Below are 19,200 nucleotides of genomic sequence, written 5' to 3' on the forward strand. Positions count from 1 at the left end.
AGAAAATTGCAAAGATATAACAACAAATAAACAAAGCATGCATCATCATCGTAAAATGACAGTACTACCAAAATAAACAAAAATATAACTAAATTGCAGATAATAATTGACTTACCCTCGTATTTGCAGTATCTCTCTTTCTTTAGAAGTATCTTTATAGAGACTGTATTCATCTCTCCGATTATCAACTGTCCCAATGGGTATGTATCTATCTAGTGCATTGGCAACTATTCTTTTAAACTTGAGCAATAGTTCCTCTACATGTTCATGTCCTGAGCTAAAAGTTTCAAATTATTCATCAAGATTTAACATTGTTTCTCTGTCTAGTTTGCAGAACATATAAATCTTTGTGCTTCTTTTAGCTGCCTTTTGTGTTTTGTTAGTCATTGTTGCTATAACTGCCTCATGATCCCTGATACCAGTTTCAATGTGCATTTTCTCAAAGAGATCAGGTCTTTTTGTTGCCATTAAATCTAACATTTTTCCATCATTTTCAGAGAAGACATTTAGTAGTGTTTCACAGGATGTCTTGTCATGAACACCACTAACAAAACTATAATCATTCCAGTTGATTGTCAGACTATTAAAGTCTCCTCCAGTTATTAGAGTATGATTAGAGAACTTATGTACAAGTGACTGAGGTTTTCCATAAAGTTTTCAGTTGTGCCAGGAGGAGAGAATCTGGTGGTTGATAGGAGGACTCTATTACAACTTTTTGACCACCAGTGATATTGAGGATGGCCCAAATAATCTCACATGCAGGTTAAACTTCTATCTAGTGGATTTGAGTTTTTTGTCTGCTGCAACAAATACACCACTCTGTTTCCCTATCCTTTTGATATACTCTCAAGTTTTCCTCAAAGATTTCACTACTATCAACTTAAGGTTTTAACCAGCTTCCTGTGCCTAGTATTATGTGAGCTTCAGGGTGTTTTAGGAGTGCTTTGAACTCTGGCACTTTGCTGCAAATGCCTCGCCAGTTGACCACTAGGATTTTGATACTCTCACTTCTGGGAGCATTTCTTTCGATCTTACACTGATACTTCTCTGTTTCCTACAGCTATCATTATTGCTATCTGGATTGGATAGAGAGACACTCATGTAATTTAAAAAAAAAAAAAAAAAAAAAAAAAACCTTGTGTGGACCCCACCCACAGACAGCTAATTAGGTAGTTGCCTATGATGTGTAGTGCACACCTGATCTATTTAGGAGGTCCCTACAACTTTCAGCACTATAGTGCAGGTCTAGGAAGTCGCAGCCTTGCTTGCCACAGAACCCTTGGTGTCTCTGGTTCAAGCCTTCCACTTGACTAGGAACCATGGGCCTATGCTTTGTTCTGAGAACAATGCTGCAGAGTACGAGCTTCATTGAAACTCCAGGAGCAAGGCTGGTATTCTTAATCCTTTCTGCTAGTTGCTGGAATGATCCAAGTATAACCACAGAGCCCAGATGACACACATTGCTTGTTCCAACATGCACAACAATGTGAGGTTGGTTGCACATGAGGCCTCCAAAGATACACACTGAGTGTAGTTAGTGTTGCTTCCCATTCCTGGTAGCAATTTCCACAAAGGGTACCATTATTCACCATACATTTATATTGCTGTCAATTAATAGACCCATACCCTTTTTTGTCTGTCTTCTCTTGGTAGGACAAAGCATATTTCACCAAAAAAAGTGAAGTGCGTCCCACTGGCTCAGTTTCAGTTTTGGTGAAAGACAACATGTTGAACATGTTTCTTAGAGATTGGTATCGGATCTTGAGTCCTCCTGTCTTCCCTGTAAAGGACACCTAGGTGAATCTTTCACTATGCTCCAATGTAATTGTCATTGGAAATTCTGATTTTCCTCTATATTGAATCCCGTATTCCAGTCTGCACTTACTGGAAATCCTGAGTCTCTATTTGTAGGGTTATCCACCATCCAAGTATGTATTGCCTCTTTTACCACACAGTCCTAGGAGGGCAATGTTGAGGATATAATTTTTGCTTTTGTGTCTGATCCTGATAGCTGGTTGGGTGTGCTTCAGCATCTTGGAACAGAATGTATATTCACTCTGGGGTCGAGTGTGTGCTGATCTGAAACTTCCTTGCAGATTAAAACTGTGTGCCGGGCCGGGGCTTGAACCTTAGACCTTTGCTTTTCATGGGTAAGTACTCTACGAACTGAATGATTCAAGCACAACCTACCATCACAACATTATTTCCACCAGTCAGCAGTGCTCTTCCTGTAAAAGGTAAAGATCACAGGTTCAAGTGGGAGTCAAACATACTGTTTTATTCCGCCAGGAAGTTTCAAATCAGTACACACACTGTTGTAGAGTGAAAATTCATCCTGCAAACAGTCCCAGGCTCTGTCTAAGTCATGTCTCTGCAATATCCTTTCTTCCAGGAGTCCTAGTCCTGCAAGGAAAGCTGCAGAACATCTGTAAAGTTTGACATTGGGAAGGCGTGCTTGAATGGCTGAGATGGTAGAGCACTTGCTTGCAAAAGGAAAAGATCTCATCAGGCTCGAGTCCTGGTCTGGCATACAGTTTTAATCTGCCAGGAAGTTTCTCTCAGAACAGTTTTATTAGAGAATGGCTATTCTGAATAACAAAATACCGATGCAGGCACCTACAAAAACAGACCTTTTACTGTACATTTGCAATATTTCCTCAAGTATTAGAACAGTCTCCAACAGACACAACATTAGCTGTGTCTTTCAGCCCCCACCCCTGCAGAACTGTGATATTTGTTGTTGGGCATTGTCAAAGGTGATCTCAGTGAATGGTCAAGGACAGACCCAAGAGCCATAACTTGAATAAATCTGCCAGGAAAGTCTGAAGAGTCAGATTATTATTTTTATTTATAATCCTAGATTCATTGTCATTTCAGCACTTATTCTTAAATGCAGAACAGTGGCTTCTTCTGGTTCCTATTTATCTGCTACCAGGCACTTTTTTCCCCTCCAGGTGCCAGTCATTATAAATTTTTTCAGCCTATATAGAAATTTTAACATTTTCAATTGCCATTAGAAAAAGCCATAAAATGAAGTGTGAAATCAACTTCTTACATTTCTGTACCATGGTAATATTTCTTTTCCATAAGCTTGTATTCATAAATATTCATAACTCACAGACCAAAAATTTAAATTTCCTTTTATTATTTTTAATAGTGTTAATAGCTAATCTTGCCCTTCTCCCATGTATACTCCCACATCCATATAGAAATGGTTAGCATTATTGTCTTTGGTGTGAAAGGAAACAGAATCAACTCCCAGTACCATCTCAGACTTTTTTCTGAGGTAGGAAGGCCTGGAATGGAGTCCACTCAGACTTGCGATGCCAAATGTGCAGCTGCCTGAATAAAGGAGCAGTAGTATCATCACGGTTCTGGCATTACTGGCAGGAAGGATTGATGACATGCTGATCACGTACCACTGAATCATAGATCACTTCTCTTACTGCCTTGTAGGTGGTGTTGTCAGTAAAAACACGACATAAGACCTAACCTATGAGTGGTGTTTGCTTGCGAGGGTAATCCCAAAAGTAAGTTCTCGTATTTTTTTATAAGTACATACACCTGTTTAGTTCTACAATGGTTTACATCAGTTAACAGCTTGAACATGCAGTTATTTTTCAACATAATCACCATTTCTGTCAATGCATTTTTGTACATGTTGTGGCAGCTCATTGGAGCTGAATCACTTTCTGGCCAAATGTTCTTTTAACCTAGGGAACAGGTGATAGTCACTGGGCCAAGTCAGGACTATAGGGTGGTTGGGTGATTATGTTCCACTGAAACTGTTGCAGGAGAACAGTGATTTGCTGAGCGATGTGTGGGCAAGTATTGTCGTGGAGAATGTGTACGCCCTTGCTCAACATCCCTCTTCTCCAGTTCTGAATTGCCCATTTGAGGTTTTTCAGAGTCTCACAGTACCTGTCAGCATTAATTGTGGTTCCAGCGATTCAGCTCCAATGACAAGGAGAAAGGTTCATAACTTACTGAACAGCATTGCGGCGAGCTGGTATGATGTGGGCGTACAAAAATTGCCACAGTGTCTACAAAAATGCATTGACAGAAATGGTTATTATGTTGAAAAATACCTAAATGTTCAAGCTGTAAAGTGATGTAAACCATTGTAGAAATAAAAAGGTCTATGTACTTATAAAAAATAGGAGACTTTACTTTTGGGATTATCCTCATACTTCATTTCCCTATGTACAAAACAACTGTGAAAACATGGAATGTAAGAAGTTGCAATTTCATTTTGGTGCTAAGATGGCGACATTTTAGCTTGGAATTGATTTCTATAAGTGCTGTTAAAATAACTGCTCAATACAACTTTTACTTTATTTTGAACTGTCCCAGGGCTGCATTCGTGGTGATCCTTTGGTATGTCATATTGTTAACTCTCTCATTTACAACAAAACTAAGAAACAGTCTCCCCTCACATTGTCCTTGTTGCTTCCAACTGCAAAATTTTGTCTTTCTTGCATTTATGTGTAATCTTTGTCATGATGCTGTCTTTAGTCCAAAGACTGGTTTGATGCAGCTCTCCACACTGTTCTGTCTTGTGCAGGACTCTTCATCTTCAAATAACAACTGCATCTTCTGAACCTGTTTACTGTACTCATCTCTTGGTCTCCCACTACAATTTTTACACCCCACACTTTTCTCAAATATGAAACTGGGGATGCCTCAGAATGTGTTCTACCAACTGATCCCTTCTTCTAGTTAGGTTGTGCCACAAATTTCTTTTCTTCACAATTCTGTTCAGCACCTCCTCATCAGTTATGTGAACTACCATCTCCAGCACTCTCCTGCAGGACCACATCTCAAAAGCTACTATTCTCTTCTTGTCTAAACAGTTTATTGTCCATATTTCACTTCCATACATGGTTACACCCACACAAATACTTTAAGAAAACACTTAAATCTGTATTCAGTGTTAACAAATTTCTCGTCTTTAGAAATGGTTTTTTTGCCATTGCCACTCTTCATTTTATATCCTCACTAATTACGCCATCTGTTATTTTGCTTCCAAAATGACAAAACTCTCCACTACTTTAAGTTTCTCATTTCGTAATCTAATTCCCTCAGCATCACAAGATTTTATTCAGCTATATTCCATTATCGTTGTTTTGTTCTTGTTGATGTTCATCTTATATCATCCTTTCAAGATACTGTCCATTCTGTTCAACTGCTCTTCCAAGTCCTTTGCTGTCTCTAACAGAATTACATCATCATCAGCAAACCTCAAAGTTTCTATTTCTTCTCCCTGAACTTTAATTCTTTCCAGATTTTTTTCTGGTTTCTGTCCAAGTTGTAAACAGCCTTTCATTCCCTGTATTTTACTCCTGCCACCTTCAGAGCTTCAAAGTGTGTGTTCCAGTCAACATTGACAAAAGTTTTCTCTAAGTCTATGAATGCTACAAATGTAGACTTGCCTTTCCTTAACCTGTCTTCTGAGATAAGTTGTTGGATCAATATTGCCTCATGTGTTCCCACATGTCTCCAGAATGTAGACTGATTTATTATATTTGTTTTGCATGTCTAGTTCCATAGGACCAAATTGAGGAGCATATCTCTGAGGTCATGGAATGTGTCAGTACATGAAATCACAACATGAAATGTTTATGAACCCAAAAAAAAGACAAGCAATAAGTTTATGTAAACCGAATCAACAATATAACATAGGAACCAGCTTAATTTTTCAAGGAACTCCTTGACAGAATACACTCCTGGAAATTGAAATAAGAACACCGTGAATTCATTGTCCCAGGAAGGGGAAACTTTATTGACACATTCCTGGGGTCAGATACATCACATGATCACACTGACAGAACCACAGGCACATAGACACAGGCAACAGAGCATGCACAATGTCGGCACTAGTACAGTGTATATCCACCTTTCGCAGCAATGCAGGCTGCTATTCTCCCATGGAGACGATCGTAGAGGTGCTGGATGTAGTCCTGTGGAACGGCTTGCCATGCCATTTCCACCTGGCGCCTCAGTTGGACCAGCGTTCGTGCTGGACGTGCAGACCGCGTGAGACGACGCTTCATCCAGTCCCAAACATGCTCAATGGGGGACAGATCCGGAGATCTTGCTGGCCAGGGTAGTTGACTCACACCTTCTAGAGCACGTTGGGTGGCACGGGATACATGCGGACGTGCATTGTCCTGTTGGAACAGCAAGTTCCCTTGCCGGTCTAGGAATGGTAGAACGATGGGTTAGATGACGGTTTGGATGTACCGTGCACTATTCAGTGTCCCCTCGACGATCACCAGTGGTGTACGGCCAGTGTAGGAGATTGCTCCCCACACCATGATGCCGGGTGTTGGCCCTGTGTGTGCCTCGGTCGTATGCAGTCCTGATTGTGGCGCTCACCTGCACGGCGCCAAACACGCATACGACCATCATTGGCACCAAGGCAGAAGCGACTCTCATCGCTGAAGACGACACGTCTCCATTCGTCCCTCCATTCACGCCTGTCGCGACACCACTGGAGGTGGGCTGCACGATGTTGGGGCGTGAGCGGAAGATGGCCTAACGGTGTGCGGGACCGTAGCCCAGCTTCATGGAGACGGTTGCGAATGGTCCTCGCCGATACCCCAGGAGCAACAGTGTCCCTAATTTGCTGGGAAGTGGCGGTGCGGTCCCCTATGGCACTGCGTAGGATCCTACGGTCTTGGCGTGCATCCGTGCGTCGCTGCGGTCCGGTCCCAGGTCGACGGGCACGTGCGCCTTCCACCGACCACTGGCGACAACATCGATGTACTGTGGAGACCTCACGCCCCACGTGTTGAGCAATTCGGCGGTACGTCCACCCGGCCTCCCGCATGCCCACTATACGCCCTCGCTCAAAGTCCGTCAACTGCACATACGGTTCACGTCCACGCTGTCGCGGCATGCTACCAGTGTTAAAGACTGCAATGGAGCTCCGTATGCCACGTCAAACTGGCTGACACTGACGGCGGTGGTGCACAAATGCTGCGCAGCTAGCGCCATTCGACGGCCAACACCGCGGTTCCTGGTGTGTCCGCTGTGCCGTGCGTGTGATCATTGCTTGTACAGCCCTCTCGCAGTGTCCGGAGCAAGTATGGTGGGTCTGACACACCGGTGTCAATGTGTTCTTTTTTCCATTTCCAGGAGTGTAGAAGGAGTGACCCATGAGGAAACTTTTCAGTTTTGATTTGAAAGCCCGTGGATTACTACTAAGATCTTCCCCAGGTTTGTTTCTACCAGTTTTTCCATATTCAGTGAATAATTTTTGTTAGTATTTTGACTTAGTTCAGTAAGATTCACATCTGTCAGTACCTACTTGCTTTGGAATTGGGATTATTGTATTCTTCTTGAAGTCTGAGGATATTTCACCTCTCTCGTACATCTTGCACTCCACATGGAAGAGGTTCGTCATGTCTGGCTCTCCCAAGGAGATCAGTAGTTTTGACATAATGTAGTTTTTCACCTTAAGTCTTTCTCCACTCTGTCAAATTCTTGCAGTATCATATTTCCCATCTCATCGTGATATACATCCTTTTCCAGTTCTATATTGTTGCTTTCAAGTCCATCTCTCTTGTATAAACCCTCTACATACACCCACCTTTCAACTTTTCCTTCTTTGTTGAAGACTGGTTTTCCATCTGAGCTCTTGACATTCATACAGCTAGCTGCTTCTCTTATTTCCAAAGGTCTCTTTAATTTTTCAGTTGGTAGTATCTATTTTTCCCCTAGTGATATATGCCTCAGCTTTGTCTTTCATTCCTTTTCCCTAGCCCACATTTACCACAATTTTTCTTTCTTTTTCTTACTATCAAATTATGGTCCCCCATCACAGTTAAATTTTTGTATCCCTTTACTGCCTGAATAATTTCTTTCATCTCATCATACATTTCTTCAGTCTCTTCATCAGCTGCAGAGCTGCTTGACATAAACTTGTTCTACTGTGGTGGGTGTGAACTTCTAGTCTATCTTGGATATGATAATGCTTTCACTATGCTGTTCATAGTAGCCTGTTTTCTTGTTCTCTATTAAACATACTCCCGCATTATCCCTATTTGATTTTGTACTTAAAACCCAGTATTCAACTGACAAGAAGTCCTTTCCCCCTACCATTGATTTTCACTAATTCCCAATATGCCTAACTTCAAACTATCCATTTCTCTATTTACATTTTTTAACCTATCTCCCCAATTAAGTGATCTGACATTCCACACTCCGATACATAGAACACCAGTTTTGTTTCTCCTAATGATGAGTATTCCCCACCTGGGTATCAGAATGGGGGACTATTTTACCCCAGAATATTTTACCCAATAGGATGCCAGAATCATTTAACCATACAGTAGAGGTACATGCCCTCAGGGAAAGTTATGGCTCAAGTTTCCCATGCTTTTGGCTGTTTGCAGTCCCAGCACAGCAAGGCCAAATCAGTCTTATCATCCAGATTGTTGCCCCTGCAAGTAAAGACACCCGTCCAGTTGTGGTGGTACATACACAGCTTTCTGTATTGCTGAGGCATGCAAGCCACCCCACCAAAGGTCCATGGTTCATGGGGGTGGGGGAGGTCCATGGTTCATTAAATTCAACAATTTTGTGTAATAGTTACTGAACACCCTCCAACGAATCTGTGAATATGGTAGTACCATAACTGTACTGGATGTTGTTGAGACATTCACTGTAAACAAGAGATTTCTCTGAGAACTGATTTTTATTCATTCATCATGTTGCATCAATACCATCAAGGAGGACAACTATCAGACAAGTGGAACAACTATACATTAAGAAAAGACAAGTAAATTGTAGACCTGAGTTAAAAATAAAGTAGTACTACATCACATAGTGATATATGTGCTAAAAGTAAACAAGTGAATAAGAAAGAAAGCTGTTACTTTGGGAAAAAATCTGCCCCTTCAATTATATTGAATAACTGCTACTTATCTCTTAATGACAGCTCAATCCTTGATTACTTCAATACTTTTCAAAGAAAATAGTTACCTACCACTGTGACTATTTACTGTTTACTGTACATCACAACTTGCCGTGCAACTTTGCAGCAAAAACTGCTGCTTGCCATGTAACTAACAGAACTTTTCAGCCCTTGAATCCAGATATTCAGATAATTTACTGAAAAAGTGGCTAACGAATATGTTATAAACTTTATTTGGAACTGGTGGGGATTTACAGTTTCTTGCTTTACATACAATGTGAGTTTCTTTCCTACTGTAACTACAAGGAGAAACAGTCTAAATGAAAATTATCAAACAGAAAGTTCACTTTAGAAAACTAAAAAATTATGAGACAGAAGTACAGCACAGTACTTATCAGTAGAACCTTTGATTGTGGCACCATACACAATCATTAACCCGGCTCCAGGGAGGTAGGGTCCCCTTCCCTATTCCTCCACTGGGGTAATTCCTTCCTGTCTGGTGCGTCCATGTCGTGGGGGTGGGCATCCTACACTTCAGTAGGCCGGAGTGATAGGATGGCTGAGTTCAGGCAGGGACTCAATTCCGTGAGGTATAGCACAGAACCCATGCCCAGGGTTACGGGTGAAGACCTGAATGTCAGTGACGGCAGAGAAGAAAGACTTCAGAACAGTGTAGCTTGCAGATGAGGCAACCCTCCTTTCTGGGGATTAAATGAGAAGGGAACCACTGCCTTGGGGTGGAGGAGAAACTCCAAAGGCTAAGGGAGACAGCCCCAACAGAAAATCCTTTCTTGCATTAAGCCTAGCTAGCCAGTAGGATAGCCTTCATACATTGCTTTTAAAACGCAACCACTCAGGATTTGACTCCTTTGCTTCTTCAAGTACTGGTACGAATGATGGGAGAGCTGATGATATTCATCAGTACAAGAAGATGAGACCAAATGGACTAAAAAAGAACCTAAATATTGGCACCCTTAATGTATTAACCCTCCATGGAAAAATGGAAGAAATGAAAGTGTACTAACAGAGAGAAAGCTAGATATTTTGGGATTAAGTGAAATGAAGTGGAAGGGAAAAAGTGAGAAGAATTTGAGAGGAGGAGGAAAACTGTACTGGAAAGGGAATAACAGGTTTGGAAGAAATGGTGTGGCAGTGATGGTGAATAATAGTGTACAAAGCTGTATTGAAAGTGTGAGATATATATCAGACAGGATCATAATCTTAAACTTGAGATTCCAAAAAGAAACACTAAAAGTGAGCGCGGCCCCTCCTGTTGGATGTTCGAGTCCTCCCTCGGGCACGGGTGTGTATGTTGTTCCTAGCATAAGTTAGTTTAAGTAGTGTGTAAGTCTAGAGACCAATGACATCAGCAGTTTGGTCCCTTAGGAATTGACACACATTGGAACATTTGAAATAAAAGTTACCCAGATTTATGCACCTCAAGTGGGGTGTAGTGAAGAAGAGAAGATGGACTTTGAAAATGAATTAGAGGACCGTATAGAGAGTGCTAATATAGTGATAGCAGATTTTAATCCACAGGTAGGCAAAGACAGAAAGGGATTTGAGCAAGTGTTGGGATGTTTTGGATATGGAGGCAGAAATGAAGAAGGGGAAAGACTCCTGGGTTTGTGCCAGAGGGATGGAATGAAAATACAAACAGCTGGTTTATGAATGTTATCACCAGGTACAGTTGGGATGAAAGAACCAAGAGTGTAATTGATTATATTCTAGTAGATAGGGAATGGGAAGAGAAAGTAACAAATGTGAAGGTAATTCCAAGTGTGAGTACAGATGGAGACCATAGATTACTGTTGGGACAATGGAAAATGAACCAGTGTTTGAAAAATAGAAAACAGAAGAAAGTGATGAGGATACAGGATTGAAAACTCAAGGAGTGTGAAAGCGCTGAGAAGTACAAAGAATTAATCAGACAAAAATTTCCAAACAAAGTTTTCTGTGATGTAGAAAAAGAATGGAGTTTATTCAAAGACACTTTAGTCGAAGCAGCACAAAAAGTAAGTGGTAGAACTTCCGGAAAGGAAAAAGTAAGACAGACAAGTTGGTACAATGATACCACAATCCAAGCAGTTACAAGAAAAAAAAATGGAGCATGGAGAAACTGGTAGAAAACTAAAAATGATGAGGACCATAAAAGATATGTAGAGGAAAGGAAGAAGTGCAAAGAAATAGTGGAAACAGCAAAGAAAAAAGGCATGGGAAGAGTTTACAAAAAATACTTGAAGAAGATGTGAAGAGCAATAAGAAAATGTTCTACAAAATGATGAAAAATAAAAGGGAGGCCTCTGAAGTACCAGTAAAGATGGAAACAAGAGGATGGTGCTGTGATTGAAGATACAGGGAATATAAAAGATCTCTGGAGAGAACATTTTAAGAAACTGTTAAATGCTGAGGAGCAGGTACATGAAGAAACAACAAATAATGGAGAAATTGAGAGAAGTTGGGAAGCAGAATTAGGACAAATTACACGGGAAGAAATGGAAATAGCTGTGAAGAAGATGAATGGGGGGAAACCCCAGGACCTGATGAAGTATCAGTGGACATGATAAGAGCAGCAGGTCCAGTGGGAATACAGTGGCTGTATAGAGTACTATCAAGTGTGTGGAGAAATAGTACAATACCTGACGATTGGAGAAGAGGAGACATTGTTTCCATCTTCAAAAAACGCAATAAAAGACTGTAAAAACTACAGAGGAATTACCCTTATGAGTCATACAGCCAAGATTTTTGAAAGAATTTTACAAAATCAAATAAGTGAAAAGATAGAAAAGGAACTGAGTGAAGAACAGCATGGGTTTAGGAAAGGAAGAAACATGAGTGACTTGATATTTTCTAACTGTCAACTGATGGGAAAAAGTTGGGAGTATAACAAAAGGGTGATAATGGTTTTTATATAGCTCAGATGGTAGAGCACTTGCACGCGAAAGGCAAAGATCCCGAGTTCGAGTCTCGGTCGGGCACACAATTTTAATCTGCCAGGAAGTTTCATATCAGCGCACACTCTGCTGCAGAGTGGAAATTCTCATTCTGGAAACATCCCCCAGGCTGTGGCTAAGCCATGTCTCCGCAATATCCTTTCTTTCAGGAGTGCTAGTTCTGCAAGGTTCGCAGGAGAGCTTCTGTAAAGTTTGGAAGGTAGGAGACGAGGTACTGGCAGAAGTGAAGCTGTGAGTACCGGGCGTGAGTCGTGCTTCGGTAGCTCAGTTGGTAGAGCACTTGCCCGTGAAAGGCAAAGGTTCCGAGTTCGAGTCTCGGTCGGGCACACAGTTTTAATCTGCCAGGAAGTTTCATATCAGCGCACACTCCACTGCAGAGTGGAAATTCTCATTCTGGAAACATCCCGCAGGCTGTGGCTAAGCCATATCTCCGCAATATCCTTTCTTTCAGGAGTGCTAGTTCTGCAAGGTTCGCAGGAGAGCTTCTGTAAAGTTTGGAAGGTAGAAGCGAGGTACTGGCAGAAGTGAAGCTGTGAGTACCGGGCGTGAGTCGTGCTTCGGTAGGTCAGTTGGTAGAGCACTTGCCCGCGAAAGGCAAAGGTCCCGAGTTCGAGTCTCGGTCGGGCACACAGTTTTAATCTGCCAGGAAGTTTCATATCAGCGCACACTCCGCTGCAGAGTGGAAATTCTCATTCTGGAAACATCCCCCAGGCTGTGGCTAAGCCATGTCTCCGCAATATCCTTTCTTTCAGGAGTGCTAGTTCTGCAAGGTTCGCAGGAGAGCTTCTGTAAAGTTTGGAAGGTAGAAGCGAGGTACTGGCAGAAGTGAAGCTGTGAGTACCGTGCGTGAGTCGTGCTTCGGTATCTCAGTTGGTAGAGCACTTGCCCGTGAAAGGCAAAGGTTCTGAGTTCGAGTCTCGGTCGGGCACACAGTTTTAATCTGCCAGGAAGTTTCAGTATCTGAGATGTCTTTGGGACGTTGGATGAGGGAGTTCTGAAAGCCACATTTTTGTGCCCAATTGTGGTGGCTAAAAGTGTGCATATAGTAGTCCATGTGTGTAGGTTTCCTGTACACACTGTGGTGGAGATGTCCAATGGTCTTTTGGCCAAATAGGATGTCAAGGAAGGGCAATGCACCATCTGTCTTTATTTACATCATAAACCTAATGTGGTCAAAATGCCATTCACATGGGCAGATGATAAAAATGTCATTGACATAATGATAAAAGTAACTCAGCTTATCTGGAGCCATGTTCAAAGCAACATCTTCAAATTCCTCCATATACAGGTTGGCTATGGATGGAGCTAATGGACTTACCGTTGCCACGCCATCCAACTAGTTGAAATACTGGCCACCACATAGGAAATATGATGATATCAATGCATGCTTAAACAATCCCACAGTTGTATTCCAGACAATATTCGTCATGAAACTGCTGGGATTATTTCGAAATCTAAACCACCACCATCTGACTTGACCAGGGAGAACATAACAGACTTCACACCCTCTGCAACGCCCCCTTCACTGTGGTGCTGTCAGCTGACAAGGGCAACGCATCTGTCATTCTAAGTATATCTTACTACTATGCTAAACTTCAGTTGATTTTTGGCAACAGGTCATGAGACCTGTGAAGTCTGATCTATCCTTAGGACACCTGGAATGTAGAAAATACTGTGTCAGTGTGGCAAAACAGTACTCATTAAGGGGCAATACAGGATGGAGCAGCAGAGGTGTTTATGCCTATGCTATCCTGAAAAACAGCAGTGGCAGAACACACTTTAGAAAATTGAAATCGAATTCTATTTGATGAAACATCTGTCTTTATTAGGACGAAGGGATTTTGGGATAGCATCGTAAAAACATTGGTAGATATAAGTATCTGAAAACACCATCAACAAAGATGGCAGTTTGCAGCTCTGCACAGCCTGGGACTGGACCATCATGAGGCTGAAGTGTATGTGGTGGATGTGGGACATCAACATTATCGCAGTTGGTGTGGAAGAGGGGACCAGTGATGTTGTAGCCAGCAGGGCAGCTATAGAATGGTGAGGCTACAGCAGCACGGAAGTCATTTATCACCTGATAATGACTGAGGAGAGCTTAGTCAGAAGCTCATTGGATTTTGACCACCTGATGCAGCTAGAAGCCAGAGAAGATTTTATTACTTTACATAATATTTTTAATGATCTCTTTTTCTGAAGAAAAATTGATTTAATTTGGTTCAGTGGCCTAGAAGAAAACTCCAAAAACTAATAGGAGTGAAAACATGGAAAGCAAGCCAACATTATTCTCTTTGGGTCAGTACAATGATAAATGCTTCTAAGCACAAGGAATGCTGAACTGAACTTGTTGATTAGTTGAAATATATGTTGATTCCATTTCAACTTATTTCACAATTGGAACATGAGGAATTTTATACATGGTGTTTCATTCAATGTAGGATTATTAATATGTATTTATAGTGCATGCATATAATTTTTTAATGTTTGGAATTACACAATATGAATCCATGAGGGATTAACATTTAAACTGTTAGTTGTGTAGCACTTGTAAGCATGTTCAGCTGTCACATGAGCTGTGTCTGCTATGGCTGAATTTGGACCCTTGATCAGGTATATCATATATTACGGTCAAATGAGGGGTTAACTCATCCAAAAATCCTGTGTAGAATCTGACAGAGGCTCCAACAAGTCCTTGACTTTTCTTGATGTTTACAGTTTTTGCTGTTTCACAATGCCACTGACATCAATTATATTTCACTCATCTTTGCAGTGGTGTGATAATTAATGTGGGGGAGTGCTCCTAGTTTTTCCCATGTAAAAAAACTCTTGAAAATGGATTTCATCATTTCTGATTTTGCTTCACCAGCCTCAATTTCACTTCATGTACCATCTGTGAGTATCTGGACACTAATTGTAGTGTCACAGGTTGCCTTCACACATAACCAGACTTTCTGTGGGATTCACGAGAGGTCATTTGATAAGATCTTCCTATGGTAGTTGTTGAAGGTTTCATACAGAAGCCAAAGGCATGTCATTTAACATTTCTAAATCTATAGCCCTACACATTGGTTTTCACATTTTATATGTTATGGCAGTAGTCACTGTTTCTTTAGAAGTATCTTTGAAATAGCAAACAGGACGTTTACATTTCTTAAAGCCTGCTCTATCCATTTATGACTTGGCAAGACAGAAACTAATTACCCTATTTTAATAAATTCTTTGAAATAGGGGATGGGGAATGAAATGGAAAGTATGGGTGGGAAACTCATGACTTCCAGCTGCAGAGGACATTGTGGTAATGCAGTGGCAAAGTAGAAAATTTGTGCCAGACCGGCACTCAAACCTGGATGTTCCACTTCTCTAGACCAATTGTCTTAACTGCCTCAGCCATCCAGACATGCTTTCCATCCGACCCCACATTCTCAACTTATCACATGCTGTAGTGCAGCGTTCTTAACCATTTAACCTTATACTTGTAAATTATTGATTCTCATTGGAGTTTGACAGAGCAGACACCAATCAAATATAGACATTAATAAACTGTGAGATAATGGAGGGTAACAACAGTTCAGAGTTATACCAAGATGTTTCACTTTGCATCCACATATACACTCTACAAACAACCACATATACACTCCACAAGCAATCTTGTGATGTGTGTAGCACTGTCATTTCCCCCTTCCCTATCCCAGTCACAAATGCTGTGCAGGAGTAATGACTGTTGGTAAGCTTCAGTGAGCTCTAATCTCTCTAATTTTACCAGCATAATTTTTGTGAGATATATTTAGGGTAAAACAAAACATTGTTCCACCCTTCTACAGATACATTCTTGGAATTTAAACAGTAAACCACACCATGATGCACTCAACATCTGTCCTGTAGTGTGTGCCTCTGAGGTTCCAAGAGCATGTCTATGGGGCTTTCTTGCTTACTGAATGAGCCCACAAGAAAATGCATTGTTTTTCATTGTATCTACACTATTTCCTCTAACATCATTTTCTCATAAGTGTGTCAGGTTGATGCACAATGCCCAGGTATCACAAAAACAAGGCTTTTGTAAGCTCTCTACTTTGTGGCTGATCTACATGTCATGAATATTGTTCCAATAAATCTCAGTCTGGTCTTTCTTACAATTACTGTTATATGGTTATTTCACTTACACAACTTTTGTAAACATACTTAGATATATAATGGTTGTCACTATTTCCAATGATTGTTTAGCAATGGTTTAATCAAACTCGTCTTTCTACCTGTTTATGGGCAATACATTACACTTGTTTGTGTTGAAGGTCAAGCACCAATCCATGCACCAAAAATCAATTCTCAGCAGATCTTCCTATGTTTTGCTACAATGTTCTAGCATTGTGACTTCTTCACATACTACAGCATCTAGGGGGAACAGCCTCATGAAGCATCTAACATTATCATCTAGATCATTTATGTATATTTGAACATTAATGATCCTATGACACTTTCTTGCTGTACTGTATGTACAAAGATGCTTTTATGTCAGAAAATTTCTGCACATTAAGAATGAGATGCTATGTTCTATTTGTTAGGAACTTTTCAGTCCCATCATAAAATTACTCTAATATGTAGTGCACTCACTTTTTTATCAGTAGGTGAAAAACGTGGAACTGTGTCAAATGCCTTCCAAATCAGACAACAGGGCATCGACTAGGACAATGGTATACATAGCCCTCTGAATCTCATGGATGATCAGAGTGAACTGGGTTTCACAAGATTGTTGTTTGCAAAATGTATGTTGATTCCTATAGAGGAGATTTTCAGTCTCCAGAAAGATCATAATACATGAACAAAGAACATGTTTCAAAATTTTACAACAGACTGATGTTAGCCATAAAGGCTTGCAGTTGTATGTATCTGTTTGATGAACCTTTTGAAAGAAGGACTGATCTGCACACATTTGCAATCACTTTGGTACTTTGTTGATCCAGCATCCTAAGATAGTCAAGTTTTTTATTGCTTATTATGATAAATTATGACCAGCTTCAGTTGCTGAGAGTTATCTTCAAATCTCTGATCTCAAATGTGTTGATGTAAAAAGCACTCAGCAAAATATTTTAATAAGCTTGATTACAGTGATGTGAAGATCATCATCATTTACTGTACTATGTATTGTTGTATTATGATCAATGCTGGGATGGAGGTCCATTTAATGATCACTGTCTTCTTTTTCCATGTTGTACATTGTATGTTACTTGTCACCATGTGAGTGTTCTGTCTGCACTCAAAAAGTCACACTTACTGTGCAGGTTCTTTTTATTTCTCTTCTAGGCAGATGATGCTTGTCATTGTTTTACGTTTTGTGTTTGCTTTCAATATGCTGCCATTAAGTAAGTGTTCACACATTATACCTTATATCCTTATCCGCTCATAGTTCATATTGTGCTACGTGCTCGATCTCTACACCACATTAGCTATATACATTTAAGTTTAACGTATCTTTCAAGCTGTACCTTATTATTATAACCATTGCTCATTGCTTTTCAAATTTCTACAGCTATATGATGTAATGCCTAAGTGCAAACAGTACCTGAAGGAAATTGTTTGCCTGTCTTTCAAAGTATTTACTTGTAGTTCTAGAAACAAAATAGCCAGTCCAATATGAGTGTTCATCACTTGCATAAGGAAAGAAGTCATCCTCTTTAACTGTCCACGTTATGTTGGCTTCATTTAAGGCTTTTAGATAACAAGCAGGAGTTGAATATAACAGATTCAATCTTCCTCCCTCTTCCTGTTTGGCATTAACATACCTGCAAAAAATACTCATCTCAATTTTCTAAAAAAAAAAAAAATTCTAAAAATAGAAAATATTTTTTTAACTGAAGCTAAATTTACATTAACAAGATGTAGCATAAATTGTCACAAAAAAGCTGACTCTATAAAACAGTCTTACAAATTAAATGAAGTTGTAACATAGCAGATTTTTAAATACCTTTTATTCTTTGCAACAGTGGTACCTTTGTACACACCTTTTGATTTGATGCTACATTAGTGCATTTTGTGTTTGATATGTCAGCTGTGTGACTATAAAGATGTGATAACTGTTGAATAGTTATACAAAAATGTTTTGCTTGAGTTATTGATTGTAATGCAAGTGTTGTACTCTTGTTTTATTGAGGTTCTGGACACATTCAAACTTGCATAAAACACTCAAATATAGCATATGTTTACATCATTTAAATACTTGCTGTTGCTATGAAAGTGTGAAACAGTGTTAATGTAAGAATGGAAATAATCTTTGATTTGAGAATCACTGTTTTTTTTTTATTTTTATTTTTTATTTTTTTTTGTACGTTGTTATCCTACTTGTATATTTTTATGTTGATGTTCTTATAGTTCTATTAAAATTGTAATGTCTAAGTGACAAGTAAATTCAATTACAAATTTTCATGTACATGTATTTTAAATTGTAATGTTTATTGACAAGTCCTATGTCATTTTGATGATGTACTACAAGGACGCTAATAAATTGAATTGAATTGAATTGAACTGAATCAAATGTAGACAGTACACACAGTTACTTCAATGGGAAACAAAGTGGAAGAAGATATTACAGCTATAAAATAACTGTATGCTACAGTAGTTGACTTCATAAGAGCTATTATACACGGCAATCATCAAGTTTCAAATACTTCCTATGAACAAATTGGTTAAAAAATAGAAAAAATGGAGGTATTACACTAATTATTTAAGTACCTACATTACAATGAAAGAAAACAATTTTCCAATCCAGATATTGCTGTCAAAATTTGTAGAATGCACAAGTATGGCTCTAAAACTCATTAAAGGAGTGTCATGTCACAACTAGAGTCAGTCATGTCATACAAATATCTGACCATTAAAATTATGAGGAATATAAAGTGGGATAATCATTTTGGCTTAGTTGTAAGTATTGTTAGTGACAAGCTCTGATTTATTGGTGGAATATTGGTAAACTGTGGCTTCTCTATGAACAATGCAACTTATAAAACATTTGATTTACCTGTAGCAGAATAGTTGTCAAATGAGTGGAATTCATTTAAACAGTGGACAACAAGCATATAAAACAAAGTGCAACAAAAATTGTTATTACCTTATCTTACTGACAGGACAGTGTAATAAATATGATGAAAAATCTTAACTTTCAAACATTCAAACTATGACATTGAATATCTTGTGGGAAACTACTTTAAGTATTTCAAGAACACATTTCCATTGTTCAATGTATTATATCTGTAGAGACTGTGTAAAAAAATTAGGCCAATAACAGCAAGCAGTCATTCTTCTTACAGTGCATCCATGAATTGAGTGAGAAGA

The 19,200-nt window shown here is 39.7% G+C and overlaps 1 protein-coding gene across 2 annotated transcripts in view; it reads right to left on the minus strand.

Moving 5' to 3' along the window:
• Positions 1 to 19,200, minus strand: part of LOC124588421 (lysosomal alpha-mannosidase-like) — a 230,879-nt gene that overhangs the window by 68,902 nt on the left and 142,777 nt on the right. For both annotated transcript variants that reach the window (XM_047131612.1, XM_047131509.1), the window contains exon 8: positions 17,435 to 17,654. In XM_047131612.1, coding sequence (XP_046987568.1) covers positions 17,435 to 17,654 — 220 coding nt within the window. The remainder of the gene's footprint in view (positions 1 to 17,434; positions 17,655 to 19,200) is intronic.

Source organism: Schistocerca americana, chromosome 1, assembly GCF_021461395.2.
Source record: "Schistocerca americana isolate TAMUIC-IGC-003095 chromosome 1, iqSchAmer2.1, whole genome shotgun sequence".
Lineage (NCBI taxonomy): Eukaryota > Metazoa > Arthropoda > Insecta > Orthoptera > Acrididae > Schistocerca > Schistocerca americana.